Source organism: Salvelinus alpinus, chromosome 17, assembly GCF_045679555.1.
Source record: "Salvelinus alpinus chromosome 17, SLU_Salpinus.1, whole genome shotgun sequence".
Taxonomy (NCBI): Eukaryota; Metazoa; Chordata; class Actinopteri; order Salmoniformes; family Salmonidae; genus Salvelinus; species Salvelinus alpinus.
Genome location: NC_092102.1, coordinates 29,670,367 through 29,691,695, shown reverse-complemented (window position 1 = coordinate 29,691,695; position 21,329 = coordinate 29,670,367). Strand labels below are relative to the sequence as shown.

Genomic DNA, 21,329 nt, shown 5'->3' with positions numbered 1-21,329 from the left:
ATACACAAGAAACAAAATTGTTTTAAAAACTCAGTAACTATCTGTATTAATGTACAACCGTTGAAAATTACAGCATTTTTTAAATTTTCCATTTCTTAAACGATCTAACTATCAACAGCCATTTCCAGAAAAAGGTGAACAATGTGAGAAGAAAAAAGTAGAAGGATGGTGGGACCGCGTGGGAGGCAAATTAAGAATGTTTTATTTTCTGAAGAGTGTTTGTGTACGTGTGTGTGTGTGTGCGCGCGAGCATGCTTTCTCATTTCATGGTGTAGTGTGTATGAATGTGGCGTTGTTGACAGATCTAAATGGGGGGGACCGTGCCATTCTGAGACCCTGTAGCAGACAAATAGAGCACTTAATGAGGGAGGGATGAAGGAGGGAGCTGCTGGTGCTTTGCAGTAGGATGGTAACTTCAGGTGTCGTGAAAATCCTTCAGCAACGTGCGTCTCCTCTGCTCAGCAATGTGCATCTGATTCTCCAGATCCTGAGAGAAACAGGGTCATGAATGACTTATGAAGGAGTTACATTTTTCACACAAGGGTCTAATAAACTAATACACTGCATCATTTTTTTGGTCCTTCTGATTTCCCAAAACATGCCAATTCAAGTCCCAATCTGGAAACCTCTATATCCCCACAAACCTCCCAAACCCCCCTCTTTCTTACCCCTCGGTCATTGGCGCTCAACTCCCCCTCACTCCCTCTCTCGTAGGTGTCTGCTCGCTCCACCTTCCAAGACAGGTTCTCAATCTCTGCCTCAAGCTGGGCCTGCTGGTACTCAAACTGAATAGGATAGAAAAACACATTCATTTCAGACAGCATGTTTGATATGTCATAAGTAACATCAGCAACTAGCGGCACCCTGTCCGTTAATTTATGGATCTGATCAATTCAATTTCATCTTTGTGGACTGCAACCATCACAGAATCGTTCACTCAATAACTCCCCTGCAAAGCACAAATTCATACTGCTAATAAGCTATTATTTTGCTCACTGCTAAATGTCATCCTGTGTGTGCAATACTGAAAATGTGGTTACAAATTTAAGTAGGTGTACAGAGCCGTGGCGGAGTGGTAACTCCCAGCACATATGTGACTCCTCGCCAGAGACAAGTTGACCCTCGTTTTCTCCCCTCTACCTCTGTATCCCCTTGTAATTTATAATCTTTCTAAATAAAAGCTTTAAAAATGTGAGTGGAATTCCCCTCTTTTTTTAAAATTTTACCGCCTTTTCTCCCCAATTTGTGGTATCCAATTGCTGGTAATTACTATCTTGTCTCATCGCTACAACTCCCGTACGGGCTCGGAGAGACGAAGGTCGAAAACCATGCGTCCTCCGAAACACAACCCAACCAAGCCGCACTGCTTCTTAACACAGCGCGCCTCCAACCCGGAAGCCAGCCGCACCAATGTGTCGGAAACACCGTGCACGTGGCTCCCTTGGTTAGCGCGCACTGCGCCCGGCCCGCCACAGGAGTCGCTGGTGCGCGATGAGACAAGGATATCCCTACCGGCCAAACCCTACCGGCGAACCCAGAGTCTCTGGTGGCGCAGCTAGCGCTGCGATGCAGTGCCCTAGACCACTGCACCACCCGGGAGGCCTGAATTTCCCTCTTAAAGCAATTATGTCCATGTAAATAATTAGAATACTTAATACTTTTGAATCCCCAGGTGGCACCTTGTGTGACCATAAGTCTATGCGGCCAGGCGCAGTAAAATCATTTGGTTGCAAAGGTTACTGGCCTGCCCTACACAATATAAATACTATTGTGATGAATAAATGCCTTGGTTCACTATTGTGATGCATAATGCTGCATTCAAGTGCTATCGGAAACTCGGAACCTCCGAGTTCAAATGAATGTAAATTATTTGCATAGAGCGTCCTATTGGTTGGTTCTGGTACTTAAGTGGGAAATAGTTTGTTTCCACAATGAGCTTCCAAGTCAAATTTCTGAGTTTCTTAGTTCCGACTAGCAACTGAACGCAGCATAATTGCAATGGTAATTTGGAATGTTCAGTCAATGAGTATTATGGGTAATGTAGTCATTCTACAGTTTCCAAATTGGCCTACAATTGCCTACATCATATGCATTGTGACAGCACGATCTCCCACAGCAACGAACATTCTGAAAACACAAAAACCGGGAAAATAAACAAAAATACAAAACACAGCGGAATATAAAATGGCCAGTAGCATGTAACAGGACGACGTGCTTTACCCCCCCTTATAAATCAGTGCTAAATTGTAAGGGGAGATCCCCCCCCCGCAGTTAAGTGGCATAAGGTATTATAATATAGATAATTAGCATTTGACTAGATATATTTAATATAGTTTAGTAAGCCTTTGTTAGCTTATACTACTGACACACACACAGAACAAGACAGGATTCTCACCAGTTTTTTGCGAGGACCAGACTCCATGTAGTAGGCGTAGGGGTAAGTATACTGCAGTGTGTAGCGACACTGTGGGACAAACAGATAAGAGATAAGCAAGACTTGCTATTGGTTTAAGCACAGTGTAGTAGGTCAAATAAGTACCCAGATACTCCTTTCACACCATAATGCCAATCTGAACCAAACTGTGCTGCCTCAGTTACATACTAATTTGTAGTGTGAAAAGCCCTATACATTCCCGTGTTAATGTGTGTGTTTTTTCCTTTGTGTGTGACTGAGGCAGGCAGGGGCAGTAATACCTTGGCCAGCAGCTTGGCAGCGTTCTGCAGGTACTGCCAGTCTATCCAGGTGCCCAGGTTGTTCATCACCCGCTCTTGGATCTTCTCCTGGATCCGCTGGTATGTCTGAGCCTCCAGCTGGAGACTCTTATTGTGGTTCTCCCACTAAAGAGACACAAACACACAGTCACAGTCTGGACTGGAGAAACAGTAAGAAAACATGACAAAATGTAATAAAATAAAACACGACATACCCTCTACAAAGTCACATACTTATTAGAGGTCGACCGATTATGATTTTTCAACGCCGATACCGATTATTGGAGGACAAAAAAAGCCGATACCGATTAATCGGACGATTTATAAAAATAAATAAAAAATGTTATATACACTGCTCAAAAAAATAAAGGGAACACTTAAACAACACAATGTAACTCCAAGTCAATCACACTTCTGTGAAATCAAACTGTCCACTTAGGAAGCAACACTGATTGACAATAAATTTCACATGCTGTTGTGCAAATGGAATAGACAAAAGGTGGAAATTATAGGCAATTAGCAAGACACCCCCAATAAAGGAGTGGTTCTGCAGGTGGTGACCACAGACCACTTCTCAGTTCCTATGCTTCCTGGCTGATGAATTGGTCACTTTTGAATGCTGGCGGTGCTTTCACTCTAGTGGTAGCATGAGACGGAGTCTACAACCCACACAAGTGGCTCAGGTAGTGCAGCTCATCCAGGATGGCACATCAATGCGAGCTGTGACAAGAAGGTTTGCTGTGTCTGTCAGCGTAGTGTCCAGAGCATGGAGGCGCTACCAGGAGACAGGCCAGTACATCAGGAGACGTGGAGGAGGCCGTAGGAGGGCAACAACCCAGCAGCAGGACCGCTACCTCCGCCTTTGTGCAAGGAGGTGCACTGCCAGAGCCCTGCAAAAGGACCTCCAGCAGGCCACAAATGTGCATGTGTCTGCTCAAACGGTCAGAAACAGACTCCATGAGGGTGGTATGATGGCCCGACATCCACAGGTGGGGGTTGTGCTTACAGCCCAACACCGTGCAGGACGTTTGGCATTTGCCAGAGAACACCAAGATTGTCAAATACGCCACTGGCGCCCTGTGCTCTTCACAGATGAAAGCAGGTTCACACTGAGCACGTGACAGACGTGACAGAGTCTGGAGACGCCGTGGAGAACGTTCTGCTGCCTGCAACATCCTCCACCATGACCGGTTTGGCGGTGGGTCAGTCATGGTGTGGGGTGGCATTTCTTTGGGGGGCCGCACAGCCCTCCATGTGCTCGCCAGAGGTAGCCTGACTGCCATTAGGTACCGAGATGAGATCCTCAGACCCCTTGAGACCATATGCTGGTGCGGTTGGCCCTGGGTTCCTCCTAATGCTAGACCTCATGTGGCTGGAGTGTGTCAGCAGTTCCTGCAAGAGGAAGGCATTGATGCTATGGACTGGCCCGCCCGTTCCCCAGACCTGAATCCAATTGAACACATCTGGGACATCATGTCTCGCTCCATCCACCAACGCCACGTTGCACCACAGACTGTCCAGGAGTTGGCGGATGCTTTAGTCCAGGTCTGGGAGGAGATCCCTCAGGAGACCATCCGCCACCTCATCAGGAGCATGCCCAGGCGTTGTAGGGAGGTCATACAGGCACGTGGAGGCCACACACACTACTGAGCCTCATTTTGACTAGTTTTAAGGACATTACATCAAAGTTGGATCAGCCTGTAGTGTGGTTTTCCACTTTAATTTTGAGTGTGACTCCAAATCCAGACCTCCATGGGTTGATAAATTTGATTTACATTGATAATTTTTGTGTGATTTTGTTGTCAGCACATTCAACTATGTAAAGAAAAAAGTATTTAATAAGAATATTTCATTCATTCAGATCTAGGATGTGTTATTTTAGTGTTCCCTTTATTTTTTTGAGCAGTGTATATCATACACACACATTTTTGTAATAATGACAACTGCAACAATACTGAATGAACAATGAACACTTATTTTAACTTAATATAATACATAAATACACACACACAGCTCTGAAGTGAGAATGATACTGAAGAGTCTGCTTAGGAGACAAATACCCTCAACTGTTTGAATAAAAATAGAGGTTAAGTTACCTGTGATGAATGTTGAAAACAAAAACTGTCATTTCTATATGCAGGAAATCCTATTTTAATAATGGGCATGGTAAGAATTGACGACCAAAGTGCGAGTCATAATTCCCATGACACCTTCTAGCAAAATCTGAAAAGCGGTTCCTTCATTTATTCCATAGGATATTTTTAGATTCACTTAAAATAAGGTCTGTGTTTCATGTAGGCTTACACCACCTTGCCAATTTTATAACTGTGTAGATATCCATAGGACAAGGTAACTGATCAATATTGGCTAAATATAAGCGAAGATAATTTTTTTTGTAGAGTGGATTTATGAAAATATGTTGACAAACGTTACCTTATCCTAGTGAGATTTACACAGGTATCAAAACGTCGAGGCGGTTTACGAAACAGACCTTATTTGAAGTAGATCAAGACATTCTCTATGGAAGACATGAACGGTAAAATAACGAAGGAACCACTGTCAAGTTCAGCCACAAGTTATTACAGGAATTATAACGCGTCGACTATTTCTCTCTAAACCATATACCTTTGACTAATCCGGAAACTATCACCTCGAAAACAAAACGTTTATTCCGTTCCGTATTTTATCTAACGGGTGGCATCCATGAGTCTAAATATTCCTGTTACATTGCACAACCTTCAATGTTGTCATAATTACGTAAAATTCTGGCAAATTAGTTCGCAAAGAGCCAGGCGGCCCAAACTGTTGCATATACCCTGACTCTGCGTGCAATGAACGCAAGAGAAATGACACAATTTCACCTGGTTAATATTGCCTGCTAACCTGAATTTCTTTTAGCTAAATATGCAGGTTTAAAAATATATACTTGTGTATTGATTTTAAGAAAGGCATTGATGTTTATGGTTAAGTACACATTGGAGCAATGACAGTCATTGATTGATTGTTTTTTATAAGATAAGTTTAATGCTAGCTAGCAATTTACCTTAGCTTACTGCATTCGCGGCACAGGCAGGCTCCTCGTGGAGTGCAATGTAATCAGTGTTAGAGCATTGGACTAGTTAACTGTAAGGTTGCAAGATTGTATCCCCCGAGCTGACAAGGTTAAAAATCTGTCTTTCGGCCCCTGAACGAGGCAGAACGTTCCTAGGCCGTCATTGAAAATAAGAATGTGTTCTTAACTGACTTGCCTAGTTAAATAAAGGTGTAAAAAAAATTATTATAATAATAATAATAATAATAATAATTCGGCGCCCAAAAATACCGATTTCCGATTGTTATGAAAAGTTGAAAATTGGCCCCGATTAATCGGTCGACCTCTAATACTTATAGCATGTTCTGGGTGATTCTGAGAGGTATCTCAGTGTTAATTTGACATGATGTCATTGCTTGTAACATTTACAGATTTGTTTTTAACATGAGGTATTTCACATGTATGGGAGATTGAGTTCCCATGATCTAAAAGTACGTAGAAGTACAAGAGAATGTGAAGACTACTTCTGTGTAAGTATGTGTGACTGAGGAACATGCATGTATATACTATCCTTGAAAGTGCACAGTATGTATTAATATAATATTTTATTCTAAATTATATGGCTCTGGTTGACATTACAGGTGCTGATGGTGGTGGCGCCAAGTACTAAACAAACCACAGGCCACCTGATTGACACAGTTACTCTGGCCACGCAGTTATTTGATGTCGTTAATGTCATCTATTTACATTAAACAGCTTGATACTTCAGAAAGGTTAACTTAATTCCACATAATACTCAGTGTGAGCAGAAGTTTGACTGTCAGTGATAGTAGCATGTTTGTGTGTATGCATCTCACCCTCTCAAAGTAGAAGAGGTATTTCTTGAGGGCCTCTCTGGCCTGTGCCTGCTGGCTCTGGTTGACGATGTCTGGGTTCTCCTTGTAGCGACTGCACTCATAGTACTCACTGCCATGGGTCTTCCAGTCCCCCAGACACATCCAGCAGAAGTCTACACACACAGTGATGCTGACATTAGTGAAAAAAAACAATATGATATGAATGTCAAAATGGGTTACATATGGCTGGAGTCAGTTGAACTGACAAATGATGATCGGTAGAAAAGCTAATTAGGTGTAAAGCTGTAAGTAGCTGTATAATTGGATACATACCGTGTTTGCACTTGGAGCATTGCTGAAACAGACAGAGGAAACGCAACACCAGTCATCTAGCAGCTCTAACATTACATAGAATATCATTCAATGACTTTAGAATCAATTAGTATTTCAAAGTGTCAGGTCTGAATAAAGAAAGGAGCTAAAGCATTACTGAAATCTTCAGCTTATAGCCCGGCAAGAAAGCAGTAGGCAGTCTCTCTTAAGGGGAATTCTAATTGGGCAAATTGTATTTGAATAATTCTGATGTCATAAGATGGAGGTTGTCCTGCAGTTGTCTAGCTAGCTGTCTGATTCATTTAAAGCCTGATTAAATAGAGACAATATACATAAGATGGAGGTTGTCCTGCAGTTGTCTAGCTAGCTGTCTGATTCATTTAAAGCCTGATTAAATAGAGACAATATACATAAGATGGAGGTTGTCCTGCAGTTGTCTAGCTAGCTGTCTGATTCATTTAAAGCCTGATTAAATAGAGACAATATACATAAGATGGAGGTTGTCCTGCAGTTGTCTAGCTAGCTGTCTGATTCATTTAAAGCCTGATTAAATAGAGACAATATACATAAGATGGAGGTTGTCCTGCAGTTGTCTAGCTAGCTGTCTGATTCATTTAAAGCCTGATTAAATAGAGACAATATAAAGAACATGTATAGTTTGAAATGACTTTAAAAGTGCCATTTAGAGAACACTAGAGAACATTAATACAAATGTCAATAAGCCCATAGTTGGCATAACCTTAAGATAATGCTGGATTCCATCCTCACTCACCATGTGATTGCAGCCTCCATTCTTCTCAATGCAGATATTGCACTTAGGACACTGAAAAATACACACTATTAAACATTATGTACAAAAGCAAAGGAAAATATTGGAAAATCACACAATTGCTTTAATTGTGTGTGTGTGTGTGCAGTCTTACATCTTTAGTGTGTGCACTGATGTAGTTGGCGGTCTCTGAATCATCTGCACATTTGGTTAGCCACCTTCGGATGGTTGGGCAGTCTGTTGGGGCGTGGTACATGATCCGGCATTTGAAACTGAGGGCGGGTGTAGAGAGAAACATTAAAAAGGGCATCTGCAGGGAGTCAATGATATGATTAGTGCATATGTTCATCTGACATGATGCATATTATTTGACACCTTGTGCATTAATCTCTGCGTAAGAGCTGTATGCGCGGGCATCTGTGCGTAAGAGTTGTATGCGCGAGCATCTGTGCGTGTCTCACCAGAAGACCTCATTGCAGCGGATGCACTGTACTCTGCGGGCCCGTGGCTCCTGCACTTGGATGACGATGGGGCAGTCTGCCCCTGGACACAGCTGCAGCTGGAAGTGGCTCTGAAGGAGGGAGAGACTGGGCCTTACCGGCAGTGCCTAGAAACTGACTGGGCCTTACTCACTGTTACAGACATGTTCAATAGGTAGAGAGCACTTGATAAACATAAACACACTAGCTAAATGACAGAAATGAAGACGTTGATTGTAAAAAATAATGATTAAAGCAGTGTATGCGGACAGTGTGGTTGTTCACTGTTTCCTGTCCAAGAACAAAAGGTGCAGTGAGAGACAAAGGCAAACTGGGAGAGACTAATAGAAAAAGGGCAGACTGAGTGGGAAGCACCAACAAGCAGCCAGACAGACCACCAGAGGGACACGCAAAGACTTGTACCTCCACATAGTCCCTGAAGAGGTAGCGTCTATATTTGTCCTTCAGCTCCTCACCAGGCAGCAGCGGGAGCACAAAGTCCTCTGGCATTTGGAGGGAACAATCCTGAGCCATACAGGAGATACCTGCACACACAGACAAACACACACATCATTTGAACGTTTGAAGATGATGCATACACACAGAGCATTAAAAAAATATGATCTGGGAGAAACACATGCATAACATTTTTTAATTTATTACCAAAACATCTAAAGGTAAAAATACATCTGAATCTGATTGCACATAAAAGCTATCAAATACTGGTAAATAAATATCCCACCAGGGGTCCTCTTCAAAGCCTATCACATCACTCCCTTCAAAGGAAGAGCCAGCTCCTGATTTAACACTTTGACAGGTCGTATCATCCCTAGCAGTGCTGCTTACCCACTCCCATCCCATCTTTGACGAGTACAGTGCAATGCTGCTCCCAGCATGTTTTGCAGAAGGAGTGCTGGCAGGGCAGCGCGAGCAGGGCATCCCTCCGAACCAGCTGCAGACACACCCCACACTGGAGGGACTGAGGGGTCTGGAGACCCAGAAAACATTAAAACATACCAATATTACATACCAGTGATTCTCAAATAGTGGCCCAAGTGCCATATCTGGTCAGTGACCTTTTAGTTGGTGTTTAGTTCAGAACACCTACACAACTGGAACATTGAGTCGCCGTGCCTTTCCAGATACCACCTTTAACTTTACCCAAATACATTACAGACACACTCACTAAGACAAAAGAGCACTTTTAGTTCTTACAGGAACTGATCTGCAGGTGCTGCTGGGCTGGACCTGGGCCTCAGACAGCAACTGAGATGAGTTGGACTTGTATCTGAAAGGCAAAATAAAAATGAGGGCATCAGAAATAGAATTAGTACCAGTATATCACAATATTTGCTATGCATGTGTATGAATATATAAGTGAGTGAGTATGACAATGCATGTGTGCGTTTACCTGTCCAGTATTTGTGACACTTGCCAGTGAAAATGCACAAGGACCAGTTTGGCTACAGCAGGTAAAACCTGTCCAGAGAGGAGGGAGAGAGCAGCATGAGCATCAGGAGAAGGCAGCGTATCAATACAGCTGTTCCCAGCAGGCTGCACACCCTCATCTTCAACTATTTTCATTTACATACTTCTTCAAACTGATAAATACCGAGACGACAAGGAACTCCTATACCTAGATATCATGTCTATCATATCTTGCCACTGATATGGTCAGATTTTTCAGTTCCCCATTTAATTTGGGCTAAAGCACACCCGTTCTGATGCGAATGAATCATGCATGCCCACTAACCTAGGGTCAGATATTTTCACACCTCTAATTGTTATGGTTACAATTGAGGGAATGGTAATCTGATCCTAGATCTGTGGTTAATGGTAACAACTACCCCACAGACAAGCTCAACACCAACCTTCAGGATGGCGGCGATACTGTTGACCTCCTTGCAGAGCACCTTCTGGATCTCACTGTAGGTGAGGCAGGTGAACTGGTACTCCTCTGGGTCAAACGAGTCAGCCCCCTGCTGCTCCATGTCTCCGGCCACGCCGTCGTAGTAGTCCACTATGTCCCCCTGGTCCTCATCGTCACCCCCGTCGTCATCCTCGTCCTCCTCCTCCGAGTTGACCCCGAAGTCATCCTCATTGCTGTCAGAGGCCTGGCTGTTCATGTCCACAGACATTCCCCGGCAGAGCCTCTCTCTCTCTGGGACTGACTGACAGCTCTCCGGCCGTCAGCGCCACCGGGGGAACTACAGCTCCCAGAGAACAAGGTTCCACAGACTAGCCCGACACCACTCAGCAGCAACGGAAGAAGCAGAAGAAGTTACACTCCCCGTCTTTCATGAGGAACCAACGAGGTGGATGGTCTGAGAGGACACAAAGAACTGTAGAAAAGGAGGGAGGGATGAAAGGGGAAAAATATAATGGGTTAGCTGTTGCAAAAAAAACAGATAATGGTTGAGTGTTACTTTAAAAGAGATTTATAAGGAAATCAAGTTCCATGATCTAGAAGAACTGGGTCAGGGAGGAGAGATGGCTTGCCAGGCATGGTGTTCATTCATCTAAATCTTCTGTACTTAGATTAATGTAACTTGTACTCCAGTCAAGTTCTCTCTCTGCACAAGACAGAGCAGTCTGCACTAATACCCAGCCACTGAGTAGAGATCTGGTAAAACTTCTCTCCAACCAAAGCTTCAGATATACTCTTCAGATCTTCCATTACCCCTAGCACTTTCTTTTAGTTGTACTGTACACTAGACAAACAGTAAGTAAACACGTGTGGGATACAAAGCATGAGTAACAGCTTAATGCAGCAGTTTAAACGATTAGCTACATGACAATGTTTTACAGTACAGACAAGTTGGTAGGACAGTAAACATGAGCAGCTGCGCGACAGAGTCCAGCTAGCCATAATAATCAAAAACAGGATTATTTAGCCAACTAATTAATGACTTGCAATCTCAAAAGCACCTTGATGAAGTTGGCGGTGTTGTGATTGTAGGTTTCTCTCAGATATCTGATCCTGTCCTACAGGTTGTGATGCACGTATGCAGCATTAACATGAAGCCATAAGATCACCACAGTGGGCAGCCAGGAGTTGTAATATGTGACTTGCAAAATCGACCTGGCCCCAGGTCAGTGCCAGACGCTTGTTTGCATTCCCTCCACGCTATAAATAGGCACTTATGCAGGGTGACATTCGTAACTTTACATACACTCCCTAAACTTAATTTGGCTCTATACTACAGATTTTGAATTTAAGATAAAATGTTTTAAATGAGGCGACAGTACAGAATGTCACCTTTTATTTGAGGGTATTTTCAAACAGATGTTTTCCTGTTTAGAAATGAATGCCCTTTCATGTAAATAGTCCCCCCCCAGATTTTAAGGTGTCATAAGTATTTGAACAAATTTACTACATTTAGTCAAAAGTTTAGTATTTGGTCCCATATCCCTAACAAGCAATGACTAAAAATCAAGCTTGTGACTCTTCTACCAACTTGTTGAATGGATTTGCAGTTTCTTTAGTTGCGTTTTGGATTATGTTGTGCCCAATAGAAATGAATGGTAAATAATGTAGTGTCACCTTTATCGTAAATAAAAATATTACTTGTTTCTGAACACTTCTACATTAATGTGGATGCCTCCACGATCTACCATTAATTTCTATTGGGCACAACATAATGTTAAACAACCAAAACTAAACGCATCCAACAAGTTTCTAGTCACAAGCTTGATGTAGTCATTGCGTTCTAGGAATATGGGTCCAAATACTAAACTTCCAACTAAATGTAACTAGAGGAGTGTAGATTATATAAATTACTGATATAATTGAAACATTATTTTAAAATTATGTTAAACAATATGAAAATAAATTACAAATGAAAGTTTCAATCAGGGTCCATATCATTTGGATCAAAATAAAACATAATACCAGAGTCTTTCAAATTAACATTAATAGTGGTTTCTTTTAAAATCTTCAAACTCACTCCAATATCTTCTGACATAAGAACAGTCCCAAAATAAATGGTCAAGAGTCTCTGGGTCACAACCACAAAATACACATTTGTTATCAATAGCTATCGTGAATCTGTGTATAATAAAAGGTCTTTACAAGGTAGATTCTATGAATGAGTTTGTATGATACTTCTTTCACCTTATTAGAAATACAATATTTGCCAGACAACAACGAGACTGTCCCAGTTCACTTGTCCTAGGGCTGCATTCCAGTATATTCTAGCAGAGGGAATAAGGGAAAGGGGGATACCTAGTCAGTTGTACTAACGGAATGCATACAACTGAAATGTGTCTTCTGCATTTAACCCAACCCCTCTGAATCAGAGGTGCGGGGGGCTGCCATACAATAGTAACATCTTAGAGTTTTCATACATACATACATGTATGTATATTATTACATTTATAATGTCAATTCTTTCTATCTGAATTGAGGCTTCAAAATCCTCAACAGTTTCACTTGGAGTACTGTTATATTTCCCTAAAAGAAGAAAAGCACCATTAGGGACAGCTCTTACAACTATTTGATACTCCTCAAGAGTGGATGTAACATTATGTATTTATGAATTCTGGATAATCATATAGTTGTCCATCATTATTCAACAATTCTTTAACCCAACACTGTTGTCAAACCAGTTCTGGAAACACACTTATTTTTGTATTTTATTTCTTTATTATTACAGAAAGTACAGTACCAGTCAAAAGTTTGGACACACCTACTCAGTCAAGGGTTTCTTTATTGTTACTATTTACTACATTGTAAAATAATAGTGAAGACATCCAAACTATAAAATAACACATATGAAATCATGTAGTAACCAAAAAAAGTGTTGGACAAATCTAAATATATTTTATAATTGAGATTCTTCAAAGTAGCCACCCTTTGCCTTGACAGCTTTGCACACTCTTGGCATTCTCTCACCCAGCTACATGAGATCAACCGACCTCTACCAAATTGAGATGGTTTGGACTGCAGAGTGAAGGAAAAGCAGCCAACAAGTACTCAGCATATTGGGGAACTCCTTCAAGACCATTGGAAAAGCATTCCAGGTGAAGCTGGTTGAGGGAATGCCAAGAGTGTGCAAAGCTGTCAAGGCAAAGGGTGGCTACTTTGAAGAACCTAAAATATAATGATTTGTTTAACACTTTTTTGGTTACTACATGATTCCACATGTGTAATTTCCTAGTTTGTCTTCACTATTATTCTACAATGTAGAAAATAGTAAAAATAAAGAAACTCTGGAATGAGTAAAATGTGTCCAAACTTTTGACTGGTACTGTATATCTATGTGGGGGAAAGTTGATTCCAAGTTAGAAGTACTTAGTACCAGTCTTAAGCTTAATAGGGATCTTACCCACATCACCGTTGCATTTGAGTAAAATATCTAGACCACCAATCTGTTGGAATATTTAAATTAGGGATTATATTCTAAATGCAATCCTTATTTCTTAAATAGTTTCGTATCCATTTGATTTTAAAGATTATATTAGAGGTTTTTTCAACCCTCCCTCACTTGGGGTGCTAACGTTACATATTAACGTTAACGTTAGATAGCAATATACTGGAGGTTAACACAAAATCAGCTTTCCAACTCAATAGTTTAATAATCCATCAAATACGATATGCGAGACCTAGACATGGTTAAAAAAAAAAAAAACAGCTGTGCCATTGTTCCAGCCTGGAATTATCCACAGCTGATAGCTAGCTTGTTAGCTAGCTAACGAGTCGCTGGAACCCATTCGCAACCGCCTCTCACACTCTAGGCCGGGGATTGGCATATAAACAAGGCCATCTGGGGCTCGTTAACAAACTACTCCGCTTTATCGTTATCATATACCTTCCCACCAAGTACTGCTGTCTATACTTACCTTGCGGACTGCGTTGGGTCGCCTTGCAAATGAAGCCAAACCTGGCTTTACAAAACAGAACCAATTCTTGATCAGCACCCCAGGTTAAGCAGAAGACACGAAGTACACGAATATTCAGTTTACGCCACTTCCGTCTCGCCAGATATGACAACCATTGGACAGTTCCGTTCTTCAAGACTGGACCCAAATATAAATAGACTGTCTGACATTAGTTTCTGGTGAATTTACAAATTACTCTTCATTTAAATAATTTCCCCGTCTTTTAATACCAATACATTTTGCTAACAAGTAGGAGCAGTCCATTAAGACATTTTAAGAACTGTCTCTGGCTAGACTGCACTGCATGAACAAAAGTAATGCAATGTAAAAAAAAATATATATATAGCCTACATGCAGAACACACTGTCATATGAGATCAGTCTGGTTTAAATAACTTCTGTCAGAAGTCAACAACACTCTTCCACTATTTTCTCTGAGTGGCTGGGAATATATTCCAAGCTCTGATGCCTTTGTAAAACTGAGGGTGCATTCTTGGCTGTGTGACTAAGTGGCGGTCCTTGGCTCATTATGGGAAGCCCTGACCGCCTGTGTAATCCTTGTCTCTGACTCTCAATCTCTGATTGGCTCCATTTATCATTTTAACAAGGATAAAACTTACTGTTGCTATGATAATGATGATGATGAAATTGATCTTGTGGGCAACTTGATAACTTGAGTCAACGCTTTCATTTGGGTCAAACCAATGTGTCCCAAGATATTTGCTATTCATTTCCATTCTTTTAATGCTCCATCAGTTGTAAAATAACAACAATACTGTGAACATTTTTATTTTCATAAAATAATCTTTGAAAAATATTTTTGATACAGAAACATTATTTCTACCAATATAGAGTAGAGACAAACAACTGAGCTCCCCCATTTACGTGCCCGTACAAACATACACACATCAGCAGCTTATTTTTCTCTCTCTAGAGAGATAGGAGTGTAATGGGGGGGGGGGGGGGGGGTCCACCATCTGCAGCAGTACAGGTTTGAGTTTGTGCCAGGCTGCTTTGTAGGTCTTGGTCCACAGGGATTACAATGACCTATATCTCCTGTAAGACATCAGGAACCGAGAACCGAGTATCACGGAACACTAATGTCGTTATGACACCTGTCTGTCTGACCTACTTCTGGTCCCGTATTCATAGTGTCTTAAAGTAGGAGTGCTGATTTAGGATCTGGTCCTCCATGTCCATGTAATCTTATTCATTATGATCTAAAAGGCAAAACAGATTCTAGATCAGCACTGAAACAAATAGTGAATATTGGCTCTGATCCGTTCTGGAAACATGAAGAACACATACTTTCTCAAACGGGACCCTTTTCTCCCGTTTGGTCCCCCTGTGCCACTGTCCTGGGGCCAGGTCTGTGCCAGTGTGGCAGCAGCTGTGTTTGCCCACCCTCCTCGTCCCCCACCTCTTCAGACGACAGACCCTGTCCCCGTTCTGGCTCTTCAGTTGGTCCAGTCCTCCCCCGGCTGTTGGGCCTTTCTTCCCATAGCACCGCTGGAGTGTCTCCCTGATCAGCAGGGCCTTCTCTCTTTTCCTGCTCTCTTTTCCTGCTTCTGGAAAACACACACAAGATACATGTGAATAAAATATGAGCAGCACTAACATAACAAACATTGTCTGTACTACACTGTAGTATATGTTTAAAAAAGACACCTCCATAAAGAGGATTAATTGCATAAAATATGCATTTAATTAAATACAACTGTACAATACGAGTGGCGGTTACAAAAGGTGAGCTTTGAGCTAATTGTGTTTTCACAAACACATTCAGACACACTATAACTCACCTCTTTCTACTATATCTCTGGATCTCTTGGTCTTCCACCCAAGCTGCTCTCAGGATCTCCTCATGCTCCTCACACACACACACAATGTAGCCATCCGTTCTAGAAAATAAACACACAGAAACATACTATGTAAAATCAGCATACATGTCAGAAACAAACAATTCCACATTCATACATATGCACATACAGTCACACAGACAAGGAGAAACATACTCAGCATGAAAGTAGCCACCATGGTGTAAGTCAAAGCCAGCGACAGCAGAGGCACAGTCCATGTCCAGCTTCTTAGCTACTCTTGAGGTTTGGCAGTTGAAGATGGACACAGCCGACTGGCAACATGCAGGGCTTGAACAGGAACATGTTGCCAAAGTCATTACGAGGCACCTGGAGAAAACAAACATACACCTAACTCAATGGTTAATACACTGTAATATACACAAAATTTTATTAGCGAGTAATCATACCCTGCCATCTACAGCTACTGGTGGCTGGTACTCCTCTGTCTGCCATTTGCCAAGCAGGGGCAGGTCATCTTTGTCCTTCTGATCTGATGTCATCCTGGCCTTCCGAGAGCGATTCGAACAACCTATCACCATCTCTGTCTCTCTATGTGTGTGTGTGTGGGGGGGGGGGGGGGGGGGGGGTTGCTACGGTGTGCCCTAATGAATACGACCCTGCTCACCTTGTAGGGCTTCTCTCCTAGACGGAGGGTGCGTGCCTCCTTCAGCAATGTGTCTTTGGAGTGTAGTGCGTGAATACAGTCCCGGTGGATAACCCAGATGCAAATAAGTACTACTGTATTTCTAATTACTTTTCACAATCAAAAAATATACATTTGTTTTGGATACCAAATGCAATCTCTATGAACACCACAATAATATATTTACATTACCTCCAAAAAAAGAACATAATTTCCATTAACTCTGCTTTGAAACAACTTTATCATTTTAAACAGCCCTCTATCTAATTCTTTGCATTCAAAATCAGTTATGAAAAAATCCCTGTTATGTGTGCTGCTTACCTGGAGTAGACGGGGTCTCCCCTGGAGTACCCCAGGATTGCTGCTGGGGGTGTTAAAGAGCTTCATATCTCAGTAGTCTCTTCAGGGCGTACAGGGGGTGGTTTTTGAACTCTGCTATTGATGTGGGTAACGGCTTGTCCAGCAACTTCCCCTGGAGCTAGAGCAGAGAGAGGAGTGTATATGACAAGCTGTATAAATTAAAGTGTGTGGATGTGCGTCTCATTCTCACCTGTTTCCTCCTGGATGTCTCTCTCAGATTCGTCACTTCCCACCACTCCTTGTCCACCTAGCACTTTCTGGTGGAGGTCATTCAGGTGGGGTCGTACTTGCTGCCCAGATCCTTCATGTGACTGTCTCCGTCCACGGCTACCACGTTGGTCATGGGCTAGGTGGCCTGCTTGGAGAACAGTGGCGGCTGCCCCACCCACACACAACCAACACCCAGTCTTCTCCAGGTAGACCTTTAACCACTCGTCTTCACCCTTCCCCACCTTCCTCCTGGCCGGCTTCATCCCCATCTCCCTCCCAATCCTCATCTCTTTCTTCTTGCCTCCACTACTTCTCTGTGGAGCTGAACTCTTGCCTCCTTTCCCTTTCTTGGCCCTGTTGGCTTTGGCTCCTCAGATGCCTCGCTGTCCTCCTCATTGGTCAGCTGTAACTCCTCCCGGTCACTGGGTCCCTCATTTACATTTACATTTAAGTCATTTAGCAGACGCTCTTATCCAGAGCGACTTACAAATTGGAAAGTTCATACATATTCATCCTGGTCCCCCCTCCTTTTCACTGCTCTCTTTCTAACTCACCTTCAAGGCTATGCTGCGGCACTTGGGAGTTACTGGGTTTCTGTCCCACTGACAAACCTGTCTCAGTCTCCCCTGACTTTCTTTTTTGCCTTCTTCCCTCGTCTCTTGCCCTTCCCCCCTAAGGTCTCTTGGTCCCTGGGGAGACCTTGGGCTCTGAGGGGATCTCTTTGGGAGGTTTATTCTGTAAGGGACTCTTTCCAGGCAGGCTACCTGAGGCTGCCTTGCTATGAGGAAGAGATTTGGATCAGATAAGGATACACACAGAGCCTGTGAACTATAACAAGGGTATACATACAACCGCAATGAACACAAGCACACTAATAAATAAAAGGTTTGTTCCACAAATTGGGTGCCTTTTGAGTAGTAACTTTTGATTCCACCTAATTTTATCATTAAGAGCACATATTCAACTTCATAAATAAATGTTTTCCCATCTCAAGAGGTTAAATTTAAAAAATCTATAGTATGTGCCTATCAAGTACCAAATAAATTAACGAGTTGACTATTTAACGATAAAACAGACATAAATCCCATTGGGACAGGGGGAATGGAAGATTGTTGTGTGCAACAGGGAGGGGAAATTGAAAGTAAGTTTCACCCAAAAAATTGAATCGTTAAAACATTTCTAGCCTGTCTATCTATGGGTAACACAGGGTTATTATGTTCGACCTGCTCATTTTCCCACAAAACATCAGAACATGGTAAAAAAAATAAGAGTAGAACCAGCTCACCTGCTTTTACACTATGATTTGACTATTAGATGTTTAAAAAATATTTTAAAAGGAATAGCTTCACCACATTAAAATTAGAGTTCAGTTCACGTAACAGGGTTGACCTTAAAATGAGGGACAGATGTAAATTAATCACTAATCACATTAAATAAATATTGATCTTGAGAAATGACTGTCAAAGCAAAAAAATAACTATGGCTTTACAATAATGGCAACAACTTGGAGAAATGTTGGGATTAAGTGGGTTAAAATCTTCCTAGATTCACAGAGGGTGCATGGAGAGACACATCAAAATGCGGGATTTTGGCACTTTAGCAAGTTTTTATTCATGTAAAAAATCTGATTTATTGAATACTCCATGTGGTCTATATTAAAGGGCACTTCATGTAATATAAAAGGCTTTTAAAATCCAATATTGGTGCACAATTTCTACTTAAAAATATCAAAAGGGATGCAAAATGCACTCATTTCGTAGAACGACCCAAAAGCCTTCAGTCAGGCTGTACCCTTGGCTGATGGGGGGGCTTCAGTGACAGGGGCTGCAGAGAGAGCAGCAGTCGACAAGAGCTGCAACAACCTAAGCACCAACAGAAACAGCTGGAGGAAACAGACACAAGCGCAGGGGTCAGAGGTCAAAGTTACATCATGCAGGTAAGACAAAGGAAACAGGCTTCAGTTGAGTACCATCAAGCCAAACTAATTTGTGCCTGATTTATGTCTAGAGAGAACAAGTCATACCATAAGAGCCCAAGTTGTTCAAAATAATATGGTCCTCCCTCACAAACATACTCCATTCGCAGTGAGAAAAAAGAATGCAACAGACGAACATGCACAAAAGTTTCTGCAAGGTGCCTTCAGTGTGCAGGATACATGTCACTTCCTGGTGGTCTTTAGCAGTGAGGCTGCCCAGCCTCCTCTCCAGCATGGCCTGTGGTCCAAGCCTCTCCTCACAGGGAAGATCTGGGTTCAGCATGAACATTTCCCCAAACCTGGAGAGAAGGATGACATCAAACAGGATAAAGTACAAAGACAACACATAGACTTAACAACATAGCTAGGTATGATTAAATGAGTCAGGTTAAGGGTAAACATAGTTCAGGAATAAGCAGAGAAATAGGTTTCCACACAGTTAAAGCATACAATCTGTGAAAACATGTATCTGACAGATGCTGGCCCATTAAAACGCATCAGTGACACATTTGAAGCAGGAGTTATTGAAGTCATGCAGTCAGACTCAGAGAGATGCAATTGCAACATTATAAGTCTGCATTTTACATGTAACTGGTAGCCAAACATTTGATATGTTATGTTGTCAGTGTCACAATGTAGCCCAACTTAGCTAAATGGCAAGATATTTTTCCATGGATGTTTCCTATCAGTATTTCCTCAGTGTTAGCTAGCTAGCCGAGTGTTGTAACTAGTTGGCTAAATGTACCAATACCTTGGTCTTTTTTGGCTCTTAGTCCGCCACCTATGTATTTTGCAACCTGCTTCAGCTTCTTTGTATCGGTCTTCAATGGTGTGTCTGTAGATTCTTTACGCTTGGCAATGGTAACGGAGGCTGCCGAGGGGAGGACGGCTCATAATAATGGATAGAACAAATGGAATGGCATCAAACACATGGAAAAGGCATGGACACCATGTGTTCGGCGTACCTGATAACATTCCACGATTCCGCTCCAGCCATTACCACGAGTCCGTCATCCCCAATTGAGGTGTCACCAACCTCCTCTGAGGCTCAATTCCAAAATTAATTGTGTTATTTTTACAGTATTACAGACTCGTGAATGACTGCGTTTCCCATGCACAGGTGTAATTCGTGCGAGAAACCGTGATTATTTTCACAACTTTTCCGAGCATTTCATAATACAGTGGGCAGATTCGATTATACCGAGCCGCAGCACACAAGTCTATGTCCCGTTACGTGTAACCTTAACCACACTGATAACCCTAATGCCTAACCCTAATCTTAAATTGCGACCAAAAATATATATATTTTTTAAATGCATTAATTCTAACAATATAGCCATTTTGACTTTTCAGCTGGCCTATCGAATGGGAAATCGCTCAGTGCTGCCTCCAGGACAAGACTCATGGAAATAAACGTTAACCTGCACCTGGCTCACGCCCGGGAGGCAGCCAGGTTCCAAAACGAATGCAATCAACTTTTACCCGGTCTAAATTATGTCCTGTATTATGTCATTCTGTATTATATTTCATGTTTTGTGTGGACCCCAGGAAGAGTAGTTGCTGCTTTTGCAAGAGCTAATGGGGATCCTAATGAAATACCAAATACCCGGTGCAAAACATGCCTATACGAGTTCCCGGTCCAGATTAATCAAATCCCCTCAACGTGCGGCGATTGTTGTGGGTGGGTTTCAGAAAACGTCATATCCGCATCCACTTCCGCTGTGCCATCAGTACTCCCTAGAGAGAGAAACAGAGATGGCCTACAGGCAGGCAGCAGTGCCCTTCACATCAAAACTCAGATTAGTGGTAAAATTGTTGTAAAATAGTCCATATATTACTTTTGGTTGTGTTTTGATCTGAGTTTATTTTGGGGAGAGACTGGGTGGGGGGAGACTGGGTTCCAGACTTGGGTAGGTATATATAATATTTGTTAAATTCACTCAGTGCACATGATTGTAATATGTAGTGGTGACTTGACGAACTATGTGATAAGAACAAGTGTAAAATGCAGTGCACTGTGCATTACTGGGGGTGGCAGTATTGTGCTAACAGGCAGAAAGGTTTTTGCATTTATGGTCTGCACCAGGAAAATCCAAAGGTGGGATAAACTGGTTGACTCCAACGATATGTGTGTGTGAGGGCACAGGAAGGGGTAAATGTCATCACTCTTAACACTTGTTCTATAAAACAGCTAGATGCACCACCCTCTCACCCATTCGATATCACTATATATCTCACTATGA

At 42.2% G+C, this 21,329-nt stretch overlaps 1 protein-coding gene and 1 pseudogene across 1 annotated transcript; both read right to left on the bottom strand.

The window, feature by feature from the left end:
• Positions 1–17: 17 nt before the first annotated feature.
• LOC139542706 (E3 ubiquitin-protein ligase ARIH2-like) lies at positions 18–14,185 on the bottom strand. The gene is made up of 15 exons (XM_071348476.1): positions 14,002–14,185; positions 10,032–10,502; positions 9,572–9,639; positions 9,376–9,448; positions 9,007–9,148; positions 8,584–8,705; positions 8,143–8,252; positions 7,836–7,953; positions 7,685–7,735; positions 6,913–6,934; positions 6,601–6,752; positions 2,695–2,838; positions 2,396–2,464; positions 669–785; positions 18–487 (listed from the first exon to the last, which is right to left on the bottom strand). Exons 2-15 carry the CDS (start codon positions 10,296–10,298, stop codon positions 416–418), a joined length of 1,527 nt encoding a protein of 508 aa, XP_071204577.1. The 5' UTR covers positions 10,299–10,502; positions 14,002–14,185; the 3' UTR covers positions 18–415.
• Positions 14,186–16,457: 2,272 nt separating this feature from the next.
• Positions 16,458–18,342, bottom strand: LOC139541856 (DNA repair protein complementing XP-C cells-like; annotated as a pseudogene).
• Between the last annotated feature and the right edge of the window lie 2,987 nt (positions 18,343–21,329).

Coding starts and splice junctions, on each gene's coding strand:
- LOC139542706 (XM_071348476.1), bottom strand. CDS start 10,298: ATGTCTGTGGACATGAACAGCCAGGCCTCTGACAGCAATGAGGATGAC. Junction 9,449..9,571: donor GTGTCACAAATACTGGACAG/GTAAACGCACAC, acceptor TTTGCCTTTCAG/ATACAAGTCCAACTCATCTC. Junction 7,954..8,142: donor CGCTGCAATGAGGTCTTCTG/GTGAGACACGCA, acceptor ACCCGCCCTCAG/TTTCAAATGCCGGATCATGT.